The 22,099-nt window shown below is 42.5% G+C and overlaps 1 protein-coding gene across 1 annotated transcript; it reads right to left on the reverse strand.

Moving 5' to 3' along the window:
* Positions 1 to 5,547: 5,547 nt before the first annotated feature.
* adam19b (ADAM metallopeptidase domain 19b) lies at positions 5,548 to 21,996 on the reverse strand. The gene is made up of 23 exons (XM_085788307.1): positions 21,693 to 21,996; positions 21,305 to 21,417; positions 21,126 to 21,196; positions 14,433 to 14,511; positions 14,160 to 14,236; positions 12,187 to 12,388; positions 11,999 to 12,064; positions 11,694 to 11,765; positions 11,230 to 11,396; positions 10,927 to 11,011; positions 10,552 to 10,691; positions 10,233 to 10,410; positions 10,027 to 10,116; positions 9,645 to 9,840; positions 8,738 to 8,846; positions 8,357 to 8,573; positions 8,093 to 8,170; positions 7,475 to 7,583; positions 7,251 to 7,380; positions 6,917 to 7,019; positions 6,368 to 6,733; positions 6,196 to 6,292; positions 5,548 to 6,117 (listed from the first exon to the last, which is right to left on the reverse strand). Exons 1-23 carry the CDS (start codon positions 21,838 to 21,840, stop codon positions 6,086 to 6,088), a joined length of 2,925 nt encoding a protein of 974 aa, XP_085644433.1. The 5' UTR covers positions 21,841 to 21,996; the 3' UTR covers positions 5,548 to 6,085.
* Between the last annotated feature and the right edge of the window lie 103 nt (positions 21,997 to 22,099).

Below are 22,099 nucleotides of genomic sequence, written 5' to 3' on the forward strand. Positions count from 1 at the left end.
ACACTGGGGCCATAAAATAGTGCAATGTAAATGGAATCATGTAAACGCTTCAATAAAAAAAAAAACAAAAAAAAAAACTGCATGACAAAGCAATATGTCACACGTGTGAAATAAACAAGTATTGTGCCCGGGGAATTTCAACAGGGGCAGAGTGCAAGAAATGATTCGTAACGTTTAATTGCAACTATATCCTAGGAACAGACAACCCAGAACAGAAACCTGGCTAATGACAGACAAAGACATACAAGTGAAGTCTTAATGAGATGTAACAGACATCAGAGGATGGTCTCCTGCTGACAGTCAAATATGTTTTCATAAGGGCATCCATGCAAAATTTCACCTCACCCACCCCTGTGGGAGTCTCATAGGGAATTCTCTCTCCATTGATCTGAATGCAGCATAGGTCAAAGTCTCACAGTTAAAGGGATAAACAACGTGGTGAGAGCAAACTGCGCCAAAGCTGATCTATGATCAATTTGTCTGTCTGCTGTAACAGCAACCCCGCTGCAATCGACAATTAAGCCACATGTAAATAATACTCCTTAGGACCTCTATGTCCTAATTATATTGACATTAACCATAGTGCTATGTGGGTCAAATGTATAGTGAGGTCTGCAGCATCATAAAAAGTAAAATGGAAGGAGAGCAGAAGAAAATTTAGGAGTTGTTACCTCACACACCTTTTTACTCCCTCCTCTCCCTTATGACATTTTCCTCTCTCATTAATCATTTATGTTGACCTTTTATTGCCAGAGGCAAGTACCTCAATCAGAGCAACACTTAACTAAATAACCCACCATCAGTCCCTGGGGAAGTGACCTGGCCATAAACGCCGAGGGCTAAAAAGCAAGTCACTCTTGGACTAAAATGTTAACCTTCAATGTATAAATAGAGAAATCATCACAGGTAACAGTATAACAATAACAAATGTGAACAATGATGACAATTGTCCCACTATCTTTAACTACACTCACTGAACACCTCTTGCATTCTTGGCATTTACTCTGGTAAATGAGCCAGCAAATCGGCAACAGCAGTATTTCAGGTCAGGAAAACCCTGAAGCTGCTGATCACTGCCAGGCAACTGGTGCAGCCCAGGCCATCAAACACTGGAGACAGTTAATGCCTTTGCCGTGGTACATCGGCCCAGGTGTTTTCACTTGTTTGGTTTGATTAGATCAGGAATGCGTGGGAGCTTGATTGACGTCTCCCACTGATGAATCATGATTACTTTCACTGACAAGTGTAATGTAGCACTGTGAGATGTTCAGCACAAATTATTGTGCCATTTCTATACTACCATATTACTGCCATGGATTAGATTTATTTATTATTATACATTTTGCAATCAGTATGTATTGTATAGATAAGTAGCAGACATAATAGCCTACTGTCAATCACTCATACTATTTACAACCTGCTGGGTGGGAAAATTGAAGAAGCAGCACTTACCCGACCCTCATTACCATCGCTGTGGTGGCCCTTGAGCCAAACCAATAAGCCCAGCTTCTCCACTGGAGCTGCAGTGGTCAGCAGGTCAGGCTGGGGTTAAACTGCAGCTTTCAGTTGTGAAGGTGTTCCTGTAAAAGAGATAGATCCTATAAAAAACCATAGTAATAATTCATAGCCAATCAATAAAAGTAATAGGCCTACATTTATTCAGACAAAATAATATAATATAGCCAGACATAGCCTATTAGATTTTACATCATCACTGACAGATGTACAGCTGTTCTATTCCATTGTTAAGATAATGTATAGTGCACAATATTTTACATTAATAGGCTCTGAGTCTATCTCGTAATTGGCTGGCCATTTCTTTAGTGATCAAATAAAAATACAGCAAAATTAGGAGACAAATTCCTAAAGTATTGGACAGTGAGTCCAGATAGACTAGAGCATGGCTGCAGGTTACAGCACTTGGACACTTTTACAGTAACTCTCACTTTATAGGGACCTTTAAATATAATGTTGAGTAAATATAGTGTACTAGATAGCATATATGTTGCAGTGCAGTATCCTTGTAATATTCAGTAGCTCTGTCCAAATACAACCTTAAGACAGAATTTAAGAGTTCAACACAGTATTGGTTACTTTTTGGAATATTTTTCTGCCAAATGTTTTAATAAGAAACAACAAAAAGTTAACAAAAAGAAGACGAGGACTGATTCAGGGAAAATTGGTGAAAAGGGGGAGAGAGCTAATCAACAGTACAAGTGGAAAAAACAACTCAAGCTTAATTAGGTCATTATACAAGGCAGGGGAGCTTTCAGCAGGTGAGATCCTCTCTTTGCTGCCCTCCTGGCTGTGCCCTCCCCCTGCTGTGAGGGGAGGTGGGGATGACACCCCCGTGTTTTTTTTTATACCTCAGCCAATCATCATTTCTAATAAATGAAACTCCACAGGAAGTGACACACTAGCGAACACTAATTATGCTCAGCAGGTGAAGCTGGCTGCAATTAAGCCACATGCATAAACCTTTGCCTGCCAATGCCTTTCCTCCCTCTGAGGCACAGTACCTTCACCTCCCTTCAGTCCTGTGGAAGATCACCGGGCTCTTCAGTCCGCAGAGAGTCAACCAGAGTGCGTGCGTGCATGCGTGTGTGTGTGTGTGTGTGTGTGTGGTTATTTTTGTGTTGGGAAAAGGTTGGTTCAGGGGGTCTGGCCTTGGTATTTAGCTGTCTTTTGATTAGAATAAATCAGAGAGCTTTCATCTCAGTGAAGGATGCAGCGATCTAAAGGGCAGGCACCTTTCAGCATTTTCCAACAGTTAGAGGGGGTATCATTTAAACCTAAACACTATCGATCGATAGCTGATTTTAAAGCAGAGGGGAGTAGGTAAATGCACAAAATAAGCACCACACTCTAAAACCTGTGGCACTTCAATGCTGAAAACCCTCTGAAGTTAACTCCTAAATGTGAATCAAGGGAGTGCTGTGACTGTACCTCTTTTTTCAGTTGGCATTTAACTGTCTATTTCAATGCTTAAGACACAAGTTTAATGGAAAAGTGTCACTGACATTGAGAAAATACAGGAGTTTTGGGAGTCGTGGTCGGCCGTGAGGTTAGTTCTAATCAATAATAGTAACGATGACATATGTTGATTGTGGTGATGTAGCCACACAGAATTGTCACCCAACTCTGCAGGTCCCTCAACTGTGTGCAGCATTTTAATGCAATAGCTAATTCACAGTTTTGAGTCAATTTTTATTATTTCATTGGGCTGGTTTTAGATGCAACTGTCTTTGGAGAAAAAGACTGTAAATAAACTCACCTTTCACTTCCTGTCCATCACCAAACAGGTCAAGGCTGATGAACAAATAGTTCCCTCTGTGCTATGTGTTCCACCCAAATCAATATAGCCTACTATATATCAAGTTAATATGATAAAGATATTGGTCATAATAATATTATATCTTATTAAAAAGATACTTCAGTCGGTATAGCTAGCCTGCCTGCTTGTGGTGGTTGGATTTCAGCATGATTTAACAGTGTAACCAAATTCCGCCATTGCACACTCACCGGAAATGACAACAGCAACAGGTGATGTGGTTGAAAATGTCCACCTGCTTTGCTCACTTGACTTAAAGCAGATAACAGCGGCACGGCCGTTTCGGCTAATGCTGTGTTCAAGGCAGGCTTTTGAAACCGTAAGTTACAGCTTCAAGTCACAACTACGACTTGGTAGCGTTCCAGGTAACCCGTAGCTCGTGTTTTTACCGTCCTGTTGTCTGTGAAAGTTCCCTATAACGGCCACTCGTAACTTCCGACCCGTGAACTCGTACCAGATCGAACTGGTATGACTTCACAGGAAGGAAAAACACAAAGTACGAGTTTCCTTGAACGCACCATGAGTTAGCAGCCCCCGCCCTTGTCAGGCATCAATTGGTCCTCGTGCTACGTCACCACATTCACGCGCATCCCTTGGCTGCACACACAGCCCTTCATGCCGTTCTCTCCCCTCATTGGATAACACTTGTATCCCACAAGGAAAATTTTCTCCTCGGGTTACAGCAGAGCAGAGTGACGGAGAGACTCGTGTTTAGGCTGAAATACTTCATGTAAGTGATTGCTGACGGAAAATAGGACTATTTAGGACTTATATTAACAAAAACATTCCACTGATATCTGCTTTAATGCAACCGTCTATGAATGCAACATGGAAAAACTAGGCCGCCATCCAGGCCGACGCGGTGTGCACCTCTCCATTACCGTTTTTTAATGGCTCCTCCTCCTCCTTCAACCTACTGAGTATCCAACATGGCGACTGTTTTATAGTCTAGGGTGACCTTTGATTAGACCATCCGGGTATTTATGCTGTTGTACTTGTTAATTGACTCACTCATAATAACAAGTGTTTGTAAAGAAATATCTTGTAATTGTACTGTTCCTGGACTGTTGCACTGCCCCCAAGTGGCCAACATGTGAATTAATTTCTGTCATTCCCCTCACATTCATAATAATGCACCTCTACGATATTATTAATCGACTTTCAGCCAAACCGTTTCCCATCAGAGCCGGTGGTCATAACTGAGTTATTTGAAGAACAACAAACAAACAAACAAAAAATACTTTAACACTACTGTTACGTTACTTTAAAAAAAATCCTGTACCTCTAAATTGATCTAAAGTGTAGCTGTCATCTTACCAATATGCATGAGCTTTTGCTTGCATCATTGTTACAATTCATATTTGCTTTTGACAAAGTGTTTTAATGCTACACCCTACAAGACGATAGTATGCATTGACAAAACACAACCAGTTAAAATTTATAACATGTTTTTTTTATTCATCCAAGTGTTCATGTAAATTCCAGTTGAAGACACAGTGTTGCTCAGTGCCTGAGTTTGCATAGGTCTGATTTGAAGGTAAATCATGGCAGCTGATGGACTGTATTCCCATAACAGATCATTACTGGTTCATTCCCAAAGCAGTCAAATGAACCACATTTTGAACAGTACCTTACAATAATGCCAGAGTTATCTCTGTTACATTGCCCCTGCAGTCAAGTAAAGTCTTCTTAGGTAAAAGAATAAGCATGTAGTACTTTTGGTCATGAGGGAAGTCCCATTGAACAGATTTAGTAACATCTTTGGACAAATCATTTAATTTTATGGTGCAAGTTTGGAAAGTTAAACTAATGTACATAAAACTATTGCTTATTTTTGCAACTGTTTTGAATATTTCTCTCGCCTTAAGAAATGTTGTCAAAAACAACTTAGTCGTTTGAGTTGTTTGGTTGTTAATGACAATTTGAAAGGTCACCAAGTGAGAATTCATCCCTAATCTTTTTGGTACCAAATACTCAACTACTGTAGGTGTAAAGGTAAGTGTGACTGATTGGGTCTATGTAAAAGAATATTAATATCTTCTGGAGAATTTGATGCTAAAAAAAGCAAAATGTGCAACATGACACAAATATAAAATCGTAAAAAAACAACAACAAAGAAAACTGACGAATCGAACATTTCCTGACCTCACACATCTCCCAGCATTAGCATATACTTATAGCATGCATGTAGAGCTTTCATTGGTCCAAAGTAGTCCAGTTAAAATCCCAATATTTTTCTTACATAAGAAGCGGAAGCACTTCACTATTGGCATTTTTTCTTAATATAAGATTTCCCCAGCTGATGCTCTTTAAGAGACACCATGATTAGTACATAGGCTACACTGTAAACATTCATTTTCTTTGCTTTGTGAATAAATAGCCCTGTGTTTCAACACTGCTGACACACATGGGACAATCTCACATTTCTTTTAACATCTGGTACAATAATTGCAAAAAAAAAAAAGGTTCTTAAATTCACAGCCCTGGCTGGTTCAAATAGATACAGCAAATACATAGGACAAATTTACAAAACACTAATTCAGCCTAAATCTTAGACTTAAAACGTCCTTGATGTGATATGTTTTGTAACTTTTCATAAGTCTCCCATTTTTTCTCAATACACATGAGAATAAATATACCATAATCCGCAGACCAGGTGTATCAAGTATTCATTGTATCCTGCAGTACCATGATTCCTTGGCCAGCCACTAAATAGATCGTTTGGAGCAGTCCACTTCTGGATGTAAATGTTGGTCACCAACGTCTCCCTGAGACCCCTTTAAGTTCTAAAGGAAAAAAACACATAAGTTAATTGGGGTTTTGCATTTACTGGCATTAGAAAAAACAAACACTTGATGATTTACCTGTTGGCTTTTTCTGTCCAGCAGATGGAGCCAAAGCAGCTTTTCCTCTCTGCAGGGCATTAGGGGTAACCTGCAGGCCTTTCGCTTGATGTTGTTCCTACATAGAAATGACAAGTCAGACATTTTCGCACATGGCTTTATTTGTGTGAAAAAGTATAGAGAAAATATTCACCACTGATGCTTGGATGCCAGGACAAGGTGGTGGAGGTCTGTCAGGAGGGTCTGGTACGGGTTTAGATGCAGCTGAAGGCTGTGCACAGCTTTTAATACCCAGGGAATGTAGTGGGGGTGCTGGTGGAGGTCCTGAAGGTGGAGGAGGAGGAGCAGCCCGGTTTGGTTTCTGCTGGGCCAGCTGTGCAGGTTTAAAAGGAGCGTATTGTCTCTGAGGAGAAGCCACAGGCTGAATCTGTGGCTGGGGCGTCTGCTCTTGTTTCTGTGCAGCATATGCAGGTATGGGAGGAGGTTTCACTGCCGGACGCACAATACTATGTCTGGACCTCGCTGAGCAAGACGGGCTCGGGAGAGGAGGGGACTTCACCTGCAGCAGAATGTTTATTGTAATATTCAGAAGCAACAGTCAAATACAGTAAGCCTGTGCATATTCTCATTTGTCCAGGTCATAGTATCTCAAAGGAATTTTAAATCGAAAGCAACTGTTGCTTTCGATTTAAAATTCCTTTGAGAGTGAAATACAGTGTGTGCTCATCATGGGCTACTTTACCAGGTGGTCTGGCTGCTGTTTCTTTAGCAAGAATGTCGGGTTTGTGTGACCGTTCACATGATTGTCAGCACACTCGGGCCTGCCCTCAGCCCGGGGTGAGCACCTGTTAGAAACAGACACACACACACACCCATCACTCATAGTGTACATCAGAATACAAGCGCTTTCTACACATCTTTTACTGTGGTCTTTTTGTTTTGTTTTTGTTAATTTTTTGTCTTGCGTGTATGGACCCTGAGTCTGGAATAAAAGTTTATCCATCCATCCATCCATCCATCCATCCATCCATCCATCCATCCATCCATCCATCCATCCATCCTTCACAATGACATACTTGGGCAGTGGGGGTGGAGCAGAAGCTTTCAGTGGGTGGAGTTTATGTTTGTAGCAGCACCACAGTCCAACAGCAGCCAAAACCACAAAGAGAACCAGAGGGAGGACAAGCAGGACTGGAAGAAGACTGCCTGATGAAAGGAGACAAAAGTCAGCAAGTCAAACTAGACATTTTTTTTAAGCTGTCAATTTATGCATGTAAAAAAAAACAACTGAGTGTCTCACTGTGGCTGATGACAGGTCCACTGTCTACACTCCCACCTGACCCCTTCTGGTCACACAGAGGAGGAGCCCACCCACGGTCACAGTGGCAGTTATGGTTGTTGTTACACAGCTGGTGAGAGAACGTAATACCCGGTATATTACATGCTAGATGCTACTAAACGACAACATAAATGTGCCTGGAGTGAATGACTTCCAAGATTCAACAGTAGGATGAAACAGAGTTCATTTATTCAATTCCTGTGTAGGTACTTGTACTTAACTTTCTGTACTGTTTACCTTCACTCCATTTCATTTTAGAGGAAATAATCTACTTTTTATTACAGCAAATGAATCCAATAGCTACAGTGGGACCATCCTGCTGTATGAGTGCTTTGGATACTCTACTCCAATTCTGCTGATAACACTTTACTTTTACTACTTCCAAAGCAGGACACGTACACGTACCAGAATATATTTATACAATGCTGTGTTTCTACTTCTAATTAAGTAAAGGATCCAAATCTTGTATCACTGCCAAGGTTGCCATTTTCAGTAATAGTGGGCCAGCAGCCAACGTTTCTCCAGCACTGTGAGGAAATCCATCTCAAAGGATCCTTCCACATGCTCATGGAAACTTACCCCGTGTCCATGGCATTTGGCATTGCACTCGTCAGCTCTGAGAAAAGATGCATTGCGGCACTCTCCATTAAAGCAAATCTGAAGGAGGGGTGAGGAAGAAAGTCAAGAAAGTCAGAGTAGTAGAAAATCACCTTGGGGGCACAAACGTAGCAAATGAAAGCACTTAAATGTAGCGTTCTTACAAGTAAAACAACTTCTGAACTTTCAATAAGAGATGAAAAGCATGCTTTTTGCCCCATATAATAAATACTCCATGTATCTCACCGAGTCATCACCACACTTAGTGCCAGTCATGACCAGGCCTGGGTCCAGAGTGTCTCCCTGTGCGTCCTCCTGCCCCTGCCCAGGTTTGTACACATGAGTTCCCATACACTGGATCCTCTTATTGCCCACTGTGACGGTGGTTTCTATCCGAACAGCAGCGTTCTGAACGGGCTTGAAGGCTGATGTTAAACACTGGATCTTCCCACATTTAGCATCCCTGGCAGAAAAAGTAGGTTTTTTTGGATTGATCAATTTTCAACATAGAAAATAGCACAAGATGCTGAAGTTGTAATTGTTTGGAAATGTAGAGGTGCTTCTTGAATTAAGTGAGAAGCGTTTAAACCAAAGGACGTATACACAGTTGAAAGGTTACATCCTCACCTCTCCTTACAGCTCCTGTATTTCCCAAGCACATCTTTACCACAGTTCCCATACATGTCCCCAGCTTCATTTACCTTCTTAAAACACAGGTCAGGGGCTGCACGGCCATCTGTGGTCAGAGGGAAGAAAATCCATGGAAATGTATTAATACCGCCGCTCATACACAAACAAACCCATGCACAGTGTGTCGTATGCGACCACCTGATGGAGGCCAGATGGCACCCCTTACTGTTCTGTGTGGCTCCTGTGGTACTACAAAGGCTCTCTTGGGAGGCTCTGTCACAACATGAATATGGACACTGTCCAATAACAATCCCTAATCCTCTGATCCACAGAGGGCTGATCTCTAACACTATCCAGCCTCTCTGCTTCAGCATGCGTTGGATTTTTAATTAATTGCTTTGAAGACACAACATGAGAATATTTGATGGTTAAAAATCTTTCATAGAATCTTTAGTGGTCTTTATGATTTAGGTTACATTCAATACCTTTGAAATTCCTTCAAGAGTAAATGAGACTGAGATTATAGAGCAGACCTTCATGAAATTCCTTGGTCTATATTACATATTAAGAATATGATTTAATCTTTTACCATCTCAATTAATACCTAACAAACACAGTTTGGATTTTTACATCAGAACTGCTGTGGTGGCACTGGTGGCCTTAGATATAAAATTAAATTGTATGGTAAACAAGTCATACTTTTATAGTAATCCTAATCTGGATATTTATAATATTACATTACAAGAATTGGTCATATATTTCATTGTAAAAGTCAAGATGTATACATCCTTGCAAACGACATGTTTGATGGCAGACATTTCAACTTGTCAGGAAAAGCACAGATATTTAGGACACAATGTCTTAGGCAGAAGATTTACAGGTTATAAGCAGAAACTTTACCAACCATGTCCCCACAGTGACAGACACTGCTGCTCCAGGGTCAGACACATGCCAGTGTAACAGTAGGCCTGCCCGCCTGCGCACGATGTACCATCCACCAGATAGAAATTAGCAGGACAAGACTCTGCTTTTCCGTCACAGTACTCTGGCAAGTCACACGACCCTGAGGGAGCACGGCACAGCACACCTGGGCTCTTCAACTACACAGGGAGAGGTGAGGAGGAGAGAGGGCATTCAGGAAACACCAGTGCAAAGAAGGAAAAAGAGGAAACATTACGGTGTTAAACTCAGAAAAGAGAAATAGCCCAGGGGATGCATGCATCAAGAAGGGAGACAGGGTTTTTTGTTTTATTCGTTTACAAGTTTACAGATTGTATTGTTGGTACCTTGCAGTTATCACAGCAGATGCCATGGGCACACTCAGCTCCAGCTTTCAGAGTGCAATTGTTGGCATTACAGCAGGGACTGGTGCACTCCTACACAAAAAGAACTGAACCATGAGTCCTGGCCTTCAAAACTTCAAAGATAATTATTAACTTCAAATTAACTTTAAATCCAGAGCCACGCCACAAACAAACACACACACGCTAACCTCTTCCTCCCCACAGTCACACTCCTCTCCATCCTCCAGGTAGCCGTTGCCACAGCGCTGACCTCCGTACATGGCTCTGGTGTTGGGCAGGTTGAAGAGACACTTCCCCCCTCCAGAGCTCAGGTAGCTCATCAGCTCCTTCTCATTACAGCCGTTAAACACACGTGGAAATGGATGCCTGCACCATAGGAAACACAAATACCACGGCATGAAGAAAATCACACAACACTTCATCCGTTCAGATTTTTAAATCCCATGTATTTCTTCGGTGTAAATAACTGTATATACTAGTTCTATGTTAGAAATTGACCCATCTTACCCAGTCGCAGCAGCCATGATGCAACCCCCATCTTCTGCTTTTGCCTGACAGCAGCCTGTACTGTCATGGCTCATGCCGAAGTTGTGACCCATCTCGTGCGCCATAGTGGCGGCAACACCGACTGCTGATTCAGAGTGGTCCTTTTGAGAAAAAAAAAAGAACCAGAGTTGACGTTCAAAGAAGACTTTAATATTATGGAAATGTCATCTCAACTTGATGCGGACTGGCACGTAAAATAATTAAAACCAGAATATAAACGCCAGAGGTTTCCAGCAACCTTACATTTTTATTTCTGTCAAGTTGCAGCAAGTTGATTAGACATTGATGATAATGTCTCCTGATGGGTTACTGTTTATTTAGACTCTTGTCTCTCACCGTGTTCACTCCTCCAGACTGGTAGTCGGAGCACATGGCTTTGAGAGGTGCCAGCCCGATGGTGGTGCCCTGGAACGACTTCCCCCTGGAGACAGAAACGCCACCACTGATTAGTTCCAACTGGACAGGAGCGAACTGGGATACAAGAGGTAATGTTTTTTCTGTCTCGCACAGTGAAGATGAAATCAACTCAGAGATCTGCCCCGTGGGACAGAGGGCTGAGAGGGGACAGGGAGAAGCTAGAGCCGGTGAGGGGGGAAAACTGACAATCGGAGAGACTGGTAGCGAGTGAGCGACACTGACGTGATGAGCTGAGCGTTGTCGTTGGGGAGTTTGTGGAGCTGTCTGCGTCTCCAGGACAGGAACGCTGCCAGAGTGCTGTGTGGGTTATCAGACACGTTGATCATGTCCTGGGTGGTCCACACCTCCAGGCCGATTAATGCAACACGGATGTTCAAAGCCTTGTAGTACTGCAGGTGTGTGGAGGCAGAGAGAGAAATTACTCATCATGAGCAAATATAGATGTGGTTTTGTCACTACACATCACACACAAACACACTGATGGACACGCCACCTCACACAGACAGCTGGCACACTAACTTTATCTATTCATGCATGTACGTATATTAATGTTTCTTGTTTTTATTTGCATGTTATTTAACTTAATACTATCTTATTTTATTTGTGTATGCCTGTGTGCTTTTAATTGCCCCCTGGGGAGTGGGGGCATATACGTTTTATTGAATTCTGTTGAATCGAATTTTTACCTTGTCAACCAAGTTAGCAGCCTCCAATAGTTTCATCTGAGTGCTTTGGAGGTCACGCCCATGCTTCTCAAACTGTGGGACATAGTAACCACATTGTTAACTGAAATAGACACACGCCCTCCCATCCTCTGCACCCACATACACCCACAGACTTACTTTGAAATCTTAAAAACTCCCAAAGGGGACTTTTTACACTTCCAATAACAGACAGGATGTGAATCAGAGATTTATATTTACTTTAACTACACAACTGCGTGTGGTTTAATAGTTTCTAAATATGAGCATATCATGCACCGTCTCCTCACCTCAGCCTTGTCAGCCACCATCAGCAGCTCTACGTACTTCATGTTCTTACTCAGGTCTCGTCTCTCCTGAATGGAAATGGAAACATTTTAATGCAGAAAATGTTCCTAACTCGTCGTCGTCGTGCTTTGTGGTAAACTTGCAAAGGATTTCGGGGCAGACAACGGATGCTCGTCCTGTCTGAACTCACCCTCGCTTTCCATGGTGACATCATTCCCCGGATGAAGTCATTCAGCCTCTCCTCGCTCCCGCTGTTGCCATGGTGATGCGGGCAGCTCCCTCCCGGTAGACGAAGGCTCTCGGCTCTGAACACGGCGTGCTGCTGAGCATCCGTGGAGACAGGAAGAGGCTCTATCAGATAGCTGACGCTTGTGTTCAGAGAAATCAGTCCCCTGGGGAAACAAGGCACAGTTAATGGTTCCATCCAATCATAGCTCGAGGAAATCAATGGGGATCAATCGTGTGTTTTCTATAGAACGACTGCGAAAGGCATTGTTTCTCATATTAACATTGTCTGTTTAAATGTTAACATGTTTGATTTAATTTAATTTGCAGTAATGTGGATTACATTTTCAATCAAAAGCAAAGGGGGCATTGTATGATTGCACGCCATTTTGGATTGTTTCAATAAAGCTCTGGAGGTTTTACAGATGTGTGGAGCATGAGGATGCATCTCTCAGGTGATTAACTGTTGTATAAATAATATAAATGAAGATCCGCTGAGTGATACACAATCCTCTGGCTTCTTCACAAAATTACTCCAGACTGCAGACGCCGACACACAAACATGAGCAGCACGCACAAAGCAGCGGGTCAAACAGCTGTAAGAAACATCTGGAGAGGTCAGACGCCCACATGTCAGCGTCTCTCTATGCTGTGTTTGCGTTTCTCCAGAGAATCTACATCACTAAAAAGATGTATTAATCCGGCCTCCAGATGCAGAGGCTGATGACCCGGCAGAAACACACACATATGGCTACGATTTCTGTGGGTTCCTTGCCAGCTCCTCCTCTGCAGCCGGCCTCTGCTCTCTGTGTGTCTTCAGCAGGAAATATCAGCTGCTCTGGAGCCACACCAGGAGAAAACACAGGATCTCCATACTGAGCTGTACTCACTGACCTACTAACCTACTGGACTACACAAGACACTGCACACAAGTGTTTCCTGTCACCTTACCTATTCAACCATGGTTTGATAACAGGCTGTGTAAGTTTTGGGAACATTTTCATCTAAAATAAAAAAACGTGTCCACAAAATTGTATGCCTTACAACTGAGCTTAATTTAAAACTGGAAGAGCTTTTGTTTGTGATTATTTGTGGTTGACCCTGTTGCTAGTCTTCTGCTGGATCTACACTAACTGATATTTAAACAATATATCTAACATATTAAGTGTGGTTTTGTTGAAAATGACTTACAAAAAGTAAGTCATAAATTTCATTTGAGGAAATAATCAAACGTACACACGTAACATATGTGATATATTGTATGGTGATATAAACTAGTGCATTGCCATGAACATTACAGTGCACTTATAACATATTTGGCATCATGTATATGTGTGAAACCTGAGATATGATTTCAATGAACCCTTCTTTCTCTGGTTAGGCTTCTCATAGTAGTATTAGAGTTGTGAAAATGGCTGACACACTTGCACATATTTTCTCCTGTATTTTGGCAAGTGGACGACAGTGGTAAATGTTCCACCACAGTAAATCACCTATTATGTAGACAGATATTCTGTCAGTGCATCTTAAAACACTGGGGAAACTGGCTTTGCATCCATCAATACTATTCTGCTGCTAGCCTGCCAGCTGGAAAACAAACCGAGGGTGTAAAAGGTAATGTAATAACTTCAATTTGACGACTGAGCGGAAAAAACACATATTTGATTAGATCAGTCACAAATATAATCTAATCTGCATCACCTAACTTCCCGTCATTTGTGCTGAAAAAACTTCTCTGCTGTGTCGACTTCTAAAGCTGCAGAAGAGTCGTCTTCCTGCGCTTCACTATCGAAGCTCTACTCATGAATAGGCTTTTATTTTTGGATGGATTTCTTCCTATGGGAGACTTCCTTGAATCTAAGAAAGGACTTTTACAGATGGGACCAAAACTAAATATTAGAAAACTATGTATACAGCCGGTGGTAGAGACTAACTCACCTGAGTCCTGAGCATGTGCTAACGGCAACACTGGAGCCTTCAATGCCCTGAACTGTCCCATGGTAGAAACAATGTCCCTGAAAGAGAGAAACAACAATAGCTCAACACACAAGGCTCTTTAGAGGGAAGCAAGATGATGGTGGTGAGAAAGACTGCCTTTCAAACCTTACACACATTTACAATTGTATTTGATTAAGTGCATTGATGTTTATGTCTTTCCCATGATCATATTACTCCCCTCCACAAGGAAATCAAACTGTCTCAGAGACTTACGGTGTTGGCAGGCAAGGAGAACTTTCGAGCTCCATCAGGACCATACCAAATTTCCTGATATCCAGGGGCCAACAGCTGCCTGGTGAAAGACAACAAAGATTTAGGGACTATTTGAAAGATGATATATGTAGTATCAGACCTTCAGGAACAATATGGGAGAATGATTGTGAAAAAATATAACTTGAGGAAACAGAGGAGGTAGGAGAAGACAGATTCTCTGCAGCAGCCCATGGCTCATAAAACATTCATCCTGACAGCGACGCTTCACAAAGCCAGACAGCTTTAAAGATTTTAGACAAAGATCCTCCCAGAGATAAGAAACTATAAAAAAAGAATGCAGAAAGTGTTTTTGGCTCTAATAAAATCCACATATATCTTTCCCATATGACCCTTTTTACCTCCCGGAGAGCTGATAGAGGAGACAGTAACATCCCTATGCTCCGAGATTTAAAGTTTGTTATTATGTCCAGGCCTCCGTTGTTTAGCTTTATCTTATTGAGTAACATCCTCCTATTTTTCTCTATTAATGGAATTTCTCAATTAGTATACAATACAGTCTACAAAGGAGAGGCTGACGAACCAGCTAAATGTAGACATATGGAGAGAGACATTAGTTTTATTGTGGTAGAATGTGGCTCTTAGTCTCCATTAGTATGTGTGTGTGTGTGTGTGTGTGTGTGTGTGTGTGCGCGTGGGATTGAGTGGGTGTCTTTGAACTCTGAGGCCGTTTCTGTCAACCTTGTGTCAACGTGCCGGCTCAATATTTACATCTCGTTCAGATGCTTGTTTTCCTGTCTTTCTCTTTCAAACTCTGTCTCAATCCATTTTTCCTGTTTTCATTCATAAACTCTGTCTGCCTCACATCTGGTTTCCTTTTTCTCTGTCTCCTGGAATCTCTTCTCATATCTCCTCCCACAGTCTAACGCTGATCCATCAAACAGACTGCAGTGGCAGTGAAATAAAGCTGTGGGGAAACCTGCCTGCATCTGCTGATGCTGGTTGAAAAAGTGGATGTGACTGAAGTCTAAAATAAACACAAGACAGGCCTGAGATGTTCCCACACTGATTAGCCCCACTATTTTTTTTAATTTATTATTTATCCTCTACCTTCATTCATTTTTCATCTTAAATAGCTCGTAGCTGCACCTCCGGGTTTCTCAAAATTAACTGTTACCTTTTCAACTTTGCAGGCTGAGAAGTCAGTGTAATAAAGTTAAAGAAATAGGCTGCTTTAGTGTTTTAGGGAATATACGCTCAATTTCTTCTTGAGTGTTAGATAATAAAAATGATTTACCTAGGCTAACCAGCTGCTGGCTGTAGCTTCGTATTTAGCATTACAGACTTAAGGGTGGCATCGATGCTCTTATGTAATTCTCAGCAAGAAAGCAAATAAGCGGGCTTCCCAAAATGTCAAGCTATTCCTTTAAAAGGATGACAAAGACAAATGAAGGGAGATGGGGATTTTTCTTTTGTCCTCCCACAGATGCCCTGGAGGAGACAAGCCTCTTGAAACAATGAAAGCCTGTTGATATAATCAGCGACAAAGCAAGTCAAAGACAGAAAAAGGGCTGCTACATCCTTTGACAGATTACCACTTGGAGGTTGGGGGGGGGGGCAGACGGGGAGAGACACGGATCCAGAGACATAAGCACCCTGAAAGAAGACTTTAAAATGATTGCTCAGTTGTAATGTATCCGGCTGATGTCACCCTAAACGGGGTAATCCACGCTGCGTTGTGATTTGACCCTCTAACCTCATGTATATCTGGCCTTCCTCTGGTGTTTCTACTTCTCTGTCTTCCAGCATATTCCCACCATGCTCTCCGCTCCTCTGTGTAACCTTGTCTGTCACTCTAACAGGCAGAGCTCCTGATGATGGACGGAGCTTCACTCTGCTGCTGATCCACTGACGCTTTACAGGAGAGACGACAACTTCTTCTTTCCCACATTGTCCTTTCTTCCCATGCCAATCAGCAGCTGCATTAGTAGTCCTTGGGGATAACTAGTGTATACACTAGTAGTGGATTGATGGCGTGACAACCTTCCACTGTGTGACAAATCCTACAGACACAACATGCTGTTAACAAAGCTATTGCCACCACTTAAAGGATAAGACCAGCTTACCGTGAATTTTGATAAGAAGTTTAAACTTCACCATGTGCTTCACAATTTCTGACATTATCACTATTTCTTCCACTGAGAGGTAACTAGACTTTTTCATGCCATAGAAATCATCATCATCATAGTTATAACCAAACCATCAAGATTAAAGTGTCTGTGCAAATTCTCCTGTGTCCAGGTCAAAGGCATCTCTAGGCAGACTTAGTTTATGTCTTGAAGATGTTTCGCCCCTTATCCAAGTGGCTTAATCAGTTCATCAAGATTGAAGTAAGAGTAGGACATTAAGTCTGGTCTTCAGAATGATATATAATTTACTGAACACACAGGACAAAGTCAGCTCTGTCTCTGATCTCTAAAAGACCTTGACCTCAGTCTTAGCCGGTCCAGCAACAGGTAGCATAAACCAATCTGCTTACTTCATTGCCAAGCCTTGAGTCAACCAGTATAAAACTCTGCACCGACCCTCTTGGGAAACCGTAAACCCTTATGCTTAATTGCATTGTGGTAAAAAAACACTGTGACAGCTTTCAAATCATGACTGTAAAGGCCTCTATGCGATGCGATGGTGGGCATTTGGATGTCCTCCAGCATCCAGACAGATGCCGTGATTGAGCAGCGAAATACTGGCTGAATCAGGACGGTCTGCCAGCGAGGCTGAGACAAAGGCTCGGTTCAGCCTCACAGGGAGAAAGACGTGGTGGGGGAGTAATGCTAATGTACTTGGGAGATAGGAAAGCGGGGAGAGAGGAGAAGTAGATGTGGGGTAATGCATCAGGGTCAGTGGGTCGCATTCCCTCATAGTATCAGATGACATCACTGCAAATGAGTGGAGGGAGGGAGGGAGGGAGGGAGGGAGGGAGGGAAGGGGGGAGGTGGCTGACACAAAGTCATAGTAGTACCACTCAGCATTCGATGATTAAGAGGCTTTTATTGCACAAGGAGGCTAATGTTCTGTTGTGCGAGTGTTGCCCCAACACACACGATACACACATCTAAGCAGACAAGATCGCACAATTGTGAGACTAAACACAGACCCTAGAGCAAATAGGACAAGCGAATGCATCTCTCTTGTTCTGTGCTCCCCAGACCTGCAATCCATCAGGTCTGCGCTTTTACTTGTGTTTGTATTCTTTTGGGGGAGCTGTCTGCGTCGCTTGTGGCCACTGCGTGTGGCCACCGTCTCCCAAACCCCTAACAGGCAGAGATGTATGTTTGTACTAGAGCCCTGGGGAATATCAAATGAGGTGAGGTGAGGGGAGGAAAGAAATGAGGATGAGGTGCTGGTTTTTTAGGTTGGACACAGGAAGACATAGCAGGGACGAGAGGAGAGGAGAGGAGAGGAAGAACAATGATGGGTACATGTACATCTCCCAAGGGAGTGCTTCATTCAGGTTCATGCACTTATGAGAGTGCAGGAAGGGCGTTAAACAAAAGAGGAGAGAAAGTCACACAGAGGAGGAAGCAAGGATATCCACACGAGTCATATCTGAACCTGACGCACATAACTCACACCCAAACTGAACTGCAAACTGTCCCTTCTTTCCTCTTTCCATGACTTTTGTCACCTCAACCCTTCTCCTCCTCTCCCAGTCCATCACTCACTTTCTTCCACTGCTTCCTCCTCTCACCATGTTTTTACATCCCCTTTCCTTTCCTGCCCTATGAGTCAGCACACTATAGCCTCTGACTGGCTCTTAACCAAATCATCTCTCTACGGCCGCACCACTGCCTTTCATTAAGATAAAAGCTCCAGCAGACGCACAGACACCCACAGTGTAGCACGTACAAACCAAAAAAAAGAGCCACACACTCACACACACAAACACACACTTCCAAGAATGACTGGGGAGGACATAAATGGACTGAGTCTGGACTCCAGCCACTGGGAGAGCTGATGCCCATAAAAATTCACAGCCATGTTGTCCTTTATGCTTTGATTAAGTGATACATTAAGTGAAGACCAGAAGACGTGGACTGGAATTAAACGACGGCGAGCGAGGGGGGGGGGGAATGAGATGTAAAATGCTGCAGGGGGATAAATGGAGACACAAGATCAAGACAATCTCACAGCTAATTTGGGTTCTCCCTTATCTGCTGACTGTCAGAGTAACAGTTACAGGGTCAATGAGGACACAAGGGAGTAGCCAGGACACAGAGATGGACACTGGCAGCATTTTCCATGGCTTCTGACCGAACTCATGCATTGATCTCTGTGGACAGTAAAGTGCTGTATGGGATTCTCTGTTTAGATCTGAGAGAGGGGAAACACTGCTTAGTGATGGGGTGAGGAGGTGAAACCTATTGTTCAGTTTATAGATTTCTAATGGATCCTCACTGTGACTTTGAAAACAACCGTGCTCAAAATAATGTAACAGACAATAAAGACCTAACCATGTAATAATAATAAAAAAAACCCACAGTGTGTAAAGATTTGAGAGAGTGTACCTCTTTTTCCTTTAGGCAAAGATAAATTCATTATTCCTTGTGCTATCTGATGTTATATTCATACTTCATTAAATTTCTGTTATTTCTGTTTTTAATAATATTGATTTCACTTGTCCAGCTGATTGTTACTAAAAGTGTAAAAGTGTTGTGTACATTATTTCATTAGACTTCTTATTAGCTGAAACAACATTATTCATTAGACCCACCAAACTGCAAACGAGACATTACAGAATAAAGTTCATGAGCTACTGACCAAAAATGAAAGACACATAACTCTCCCTCAAAATGTTTCAATGCTATTTTTTTCTTTCCTTCCTCATTCTGATACCTGAATTTATGTATCAGCCGATTCCCAATCCAACATTAAAACAAAACATTTAGTAGCTCTAAGTAACCAGTAAAGATGCGATGTGATTGGAATCATTGCTTAATGGCATGAATCAGGCTAAACCTGTCATAAAAGAGAAACAGAGAAATGATTGCTATAGAGTCTGTCTTTTATGATCAAAATTAACGATCAGACATAAAAAATAAATAAAAATAAGGCTGCAAATAAATAACAACTCTTATGCTTGATTTACTGGGAGAACTTCTCACTGTAACACTGTAAATTACCATTGTAACACACAGTAGTAACCTCTTTAGCACAGCAAAGAATCACTGATGTTATGGATCCAACTACAAAGCGTAATAATAATTGACATGTTATCTGATCAATGAATCAACTTGCCTAACTGATTTTGAATTTGAAGTGTTATCAAAAACATTATTTCTAACATTAATGTAGTTTCAGAACAACTCCCCCTCCACTCTTCATCATTTTTGTACGTGAATTATGGCATTCATGTGTAGAAGACAAAGAGGATGAAACTTCAGCAAATGAAACACAAAATCACAATGAATAGTAGGCTGAGGAGTATTTACACGACTTTTCCGAGTCAATAAAGCTCTCAGACACGGTGCATTAATTAATCAATACTTAGGATGTGGGATGTTTTTCTTAAATAGGAAACAGCGTCTACTTTTTTTCTCTTTAAAATGTCTCAGTTTGGTAACTTTCCTTTTTCGCATTGCAGCACTCTTTACTGTGTAAATGAGAGTGTGAAGAAAAGTTCAGGTGTTCCTGTTCCAGGAAACAGTTGCACAAAAGGAGTTTCAAAATATAGTTTTCTTGCTTACAGTATAAAGATGTCACAAATTTCTGCAGGACAGTATTTCCTCTTTCTTGATCTCAGCCTGAAGGCCAAAATAGACTGTAAAATATTTTATATATGTAAAATCAACTCTTTCATTTTCCTCAATTACCTAACTACACATACACACAAAATGTGTGTGATTGATGGAAATTCTTAGCCCAGGAGGAACTCTAACAGTGGGACCACCTGCTGGGCAGGGGGAGCAGCAGGGGGGCAAATCCCTGAGGGGACGGTTGGTCAGACACAGTGGAGTCATGGTTTGTTAATGTGTGTGGCTGTGACTGACTGAGTGACAGAGTGGGTAAACGTCTGATGGTAAAAATGGACTCCATTTCTAATGCTCATAAAAGCTTCCCTTTCCACTTGTGCGCTGGCTCAAACCCAGAAGTGATAAAGCACGGCTCTGTTGTCACCACTGACATCTCGAGAGCTGCAGCCCTGCTCTCCCACCCTGCCATCGCAGAGTTCATTAAACTCTGAGATTCTCTCTGCTCCCTTCCTATCACCATGCCATTGTTACTGGACAGGAACCGCTCCATCAGATTACAGGATGTTAGGTAGACTTAAATCCTGTTACTTCCTGTTTGCCCAAGGCACACAGATCGGGTGTCAACCCTCTGTCGTCCAAAACCATCACCCTGCTTTCCTCCCCTTATCCCCCTTTCTGCACCCGCAGGGGCGTTGACCTTAGAAATGTGTCTATGTGACAGCTAACATCTGTTCAAATAAATGGAGCTGGCCGGGGCGTCTTGTGGCTATATATCTACAGACACTCAGTGCTGATGTGCTTACTTGATTTTATCAGATTGGAATAATTTGGTACAGGTAACTCCTCCTGTGAAGGATTACCCCCTGCTTATCTGTATCTCTTTCCAGACATTTATCTCCTCCAATCACATGTGTCAACAGTGGACCTTGTTGTCACGACTCACTCGTTTTTCTCCAGGTGTAGTCTCAGCTGCTGGCCGTCTGCGTAGATCAGAACCTGGGACTCTGCTGGATGCTGGAAGGAAAAAAACAAACACACAAATGTGGTCCACCAGGTAGATATCACTTTTTATAAAGATTAAGGGACAGAGAGAGAAGACAGAAGGGGGGTGGGGGGGCTCACCTCTCTGTTGGCAGACCTGCTGTGTCTGTGAGGATGCAGCCATATGGGATAAGTAATGTCATAACTCTGCACATGGTCAAGGATGCTCCTGGGTGAACCCTGCTTATTCATACCTGATGAAAGACAGAACAAGATGTGGAGAGATGACAGATGGCCATGAGAGAGGGAAATATAGGCTACATATTTGTTCAGGCTTGCATTGGACGACTCACTTTAAGAAAGACAAACAATAATGAAATCAATACTTGTCTACTGCTGTTTACATTTTGCATAACCAACCAACCAACAAACACGTGGCGGTAGATTGAATTCTCAGATGATGGAGCCTCATCATGCAGGCTTTAAACATCCCATTTCATTCACGGTTCAGAGGAACGATCACACTCACCATCATAAACACCGCCTGCAGACACAGCAGCCTGGACACAGTGGAGGAAAACTATGAGGCACAGACACAGACACAGACACAGAGAGGACCGCGCCGCGCGGACAGCCGGAGGAGGAGGAGGATGAGGGGCGCGCGCTCCTGGACCCATGTTAAAAACAAACGGCTCCTAATCAATTCTCCGACCTGAGACATTAAAAGATGCGGTGGAGCAGGTTCACATCAGATGGAGAACACGCCGCCGGTGTGACATCGCGATAGGCCGCCGCCGCCGCCGATGTTGCTGCTGCCGCTCGTCTGAATGAGATACAAGGCTTCTCGCCGCGCGCATCTCTCTCATTTCCAACCCCTCCCCTCCGGTGCCGCTCACTGAGCTGAGGTGAGCCAACACAGACACAGCGTGAAAAGCA

Source organism: Trachurus japonicus, chromosome 10, assembly GCF_045865225.1.
Source record: "Trachurus japonicus isolate A0001 chromosome 10, Traja_1.0".
Classification (NCBI taxonomy): Eukaryota; Metazoa; Chordata; class Actinopteri; order Carangiformes; family Carangidae; genus Trachurus; species Trachurus japonicus.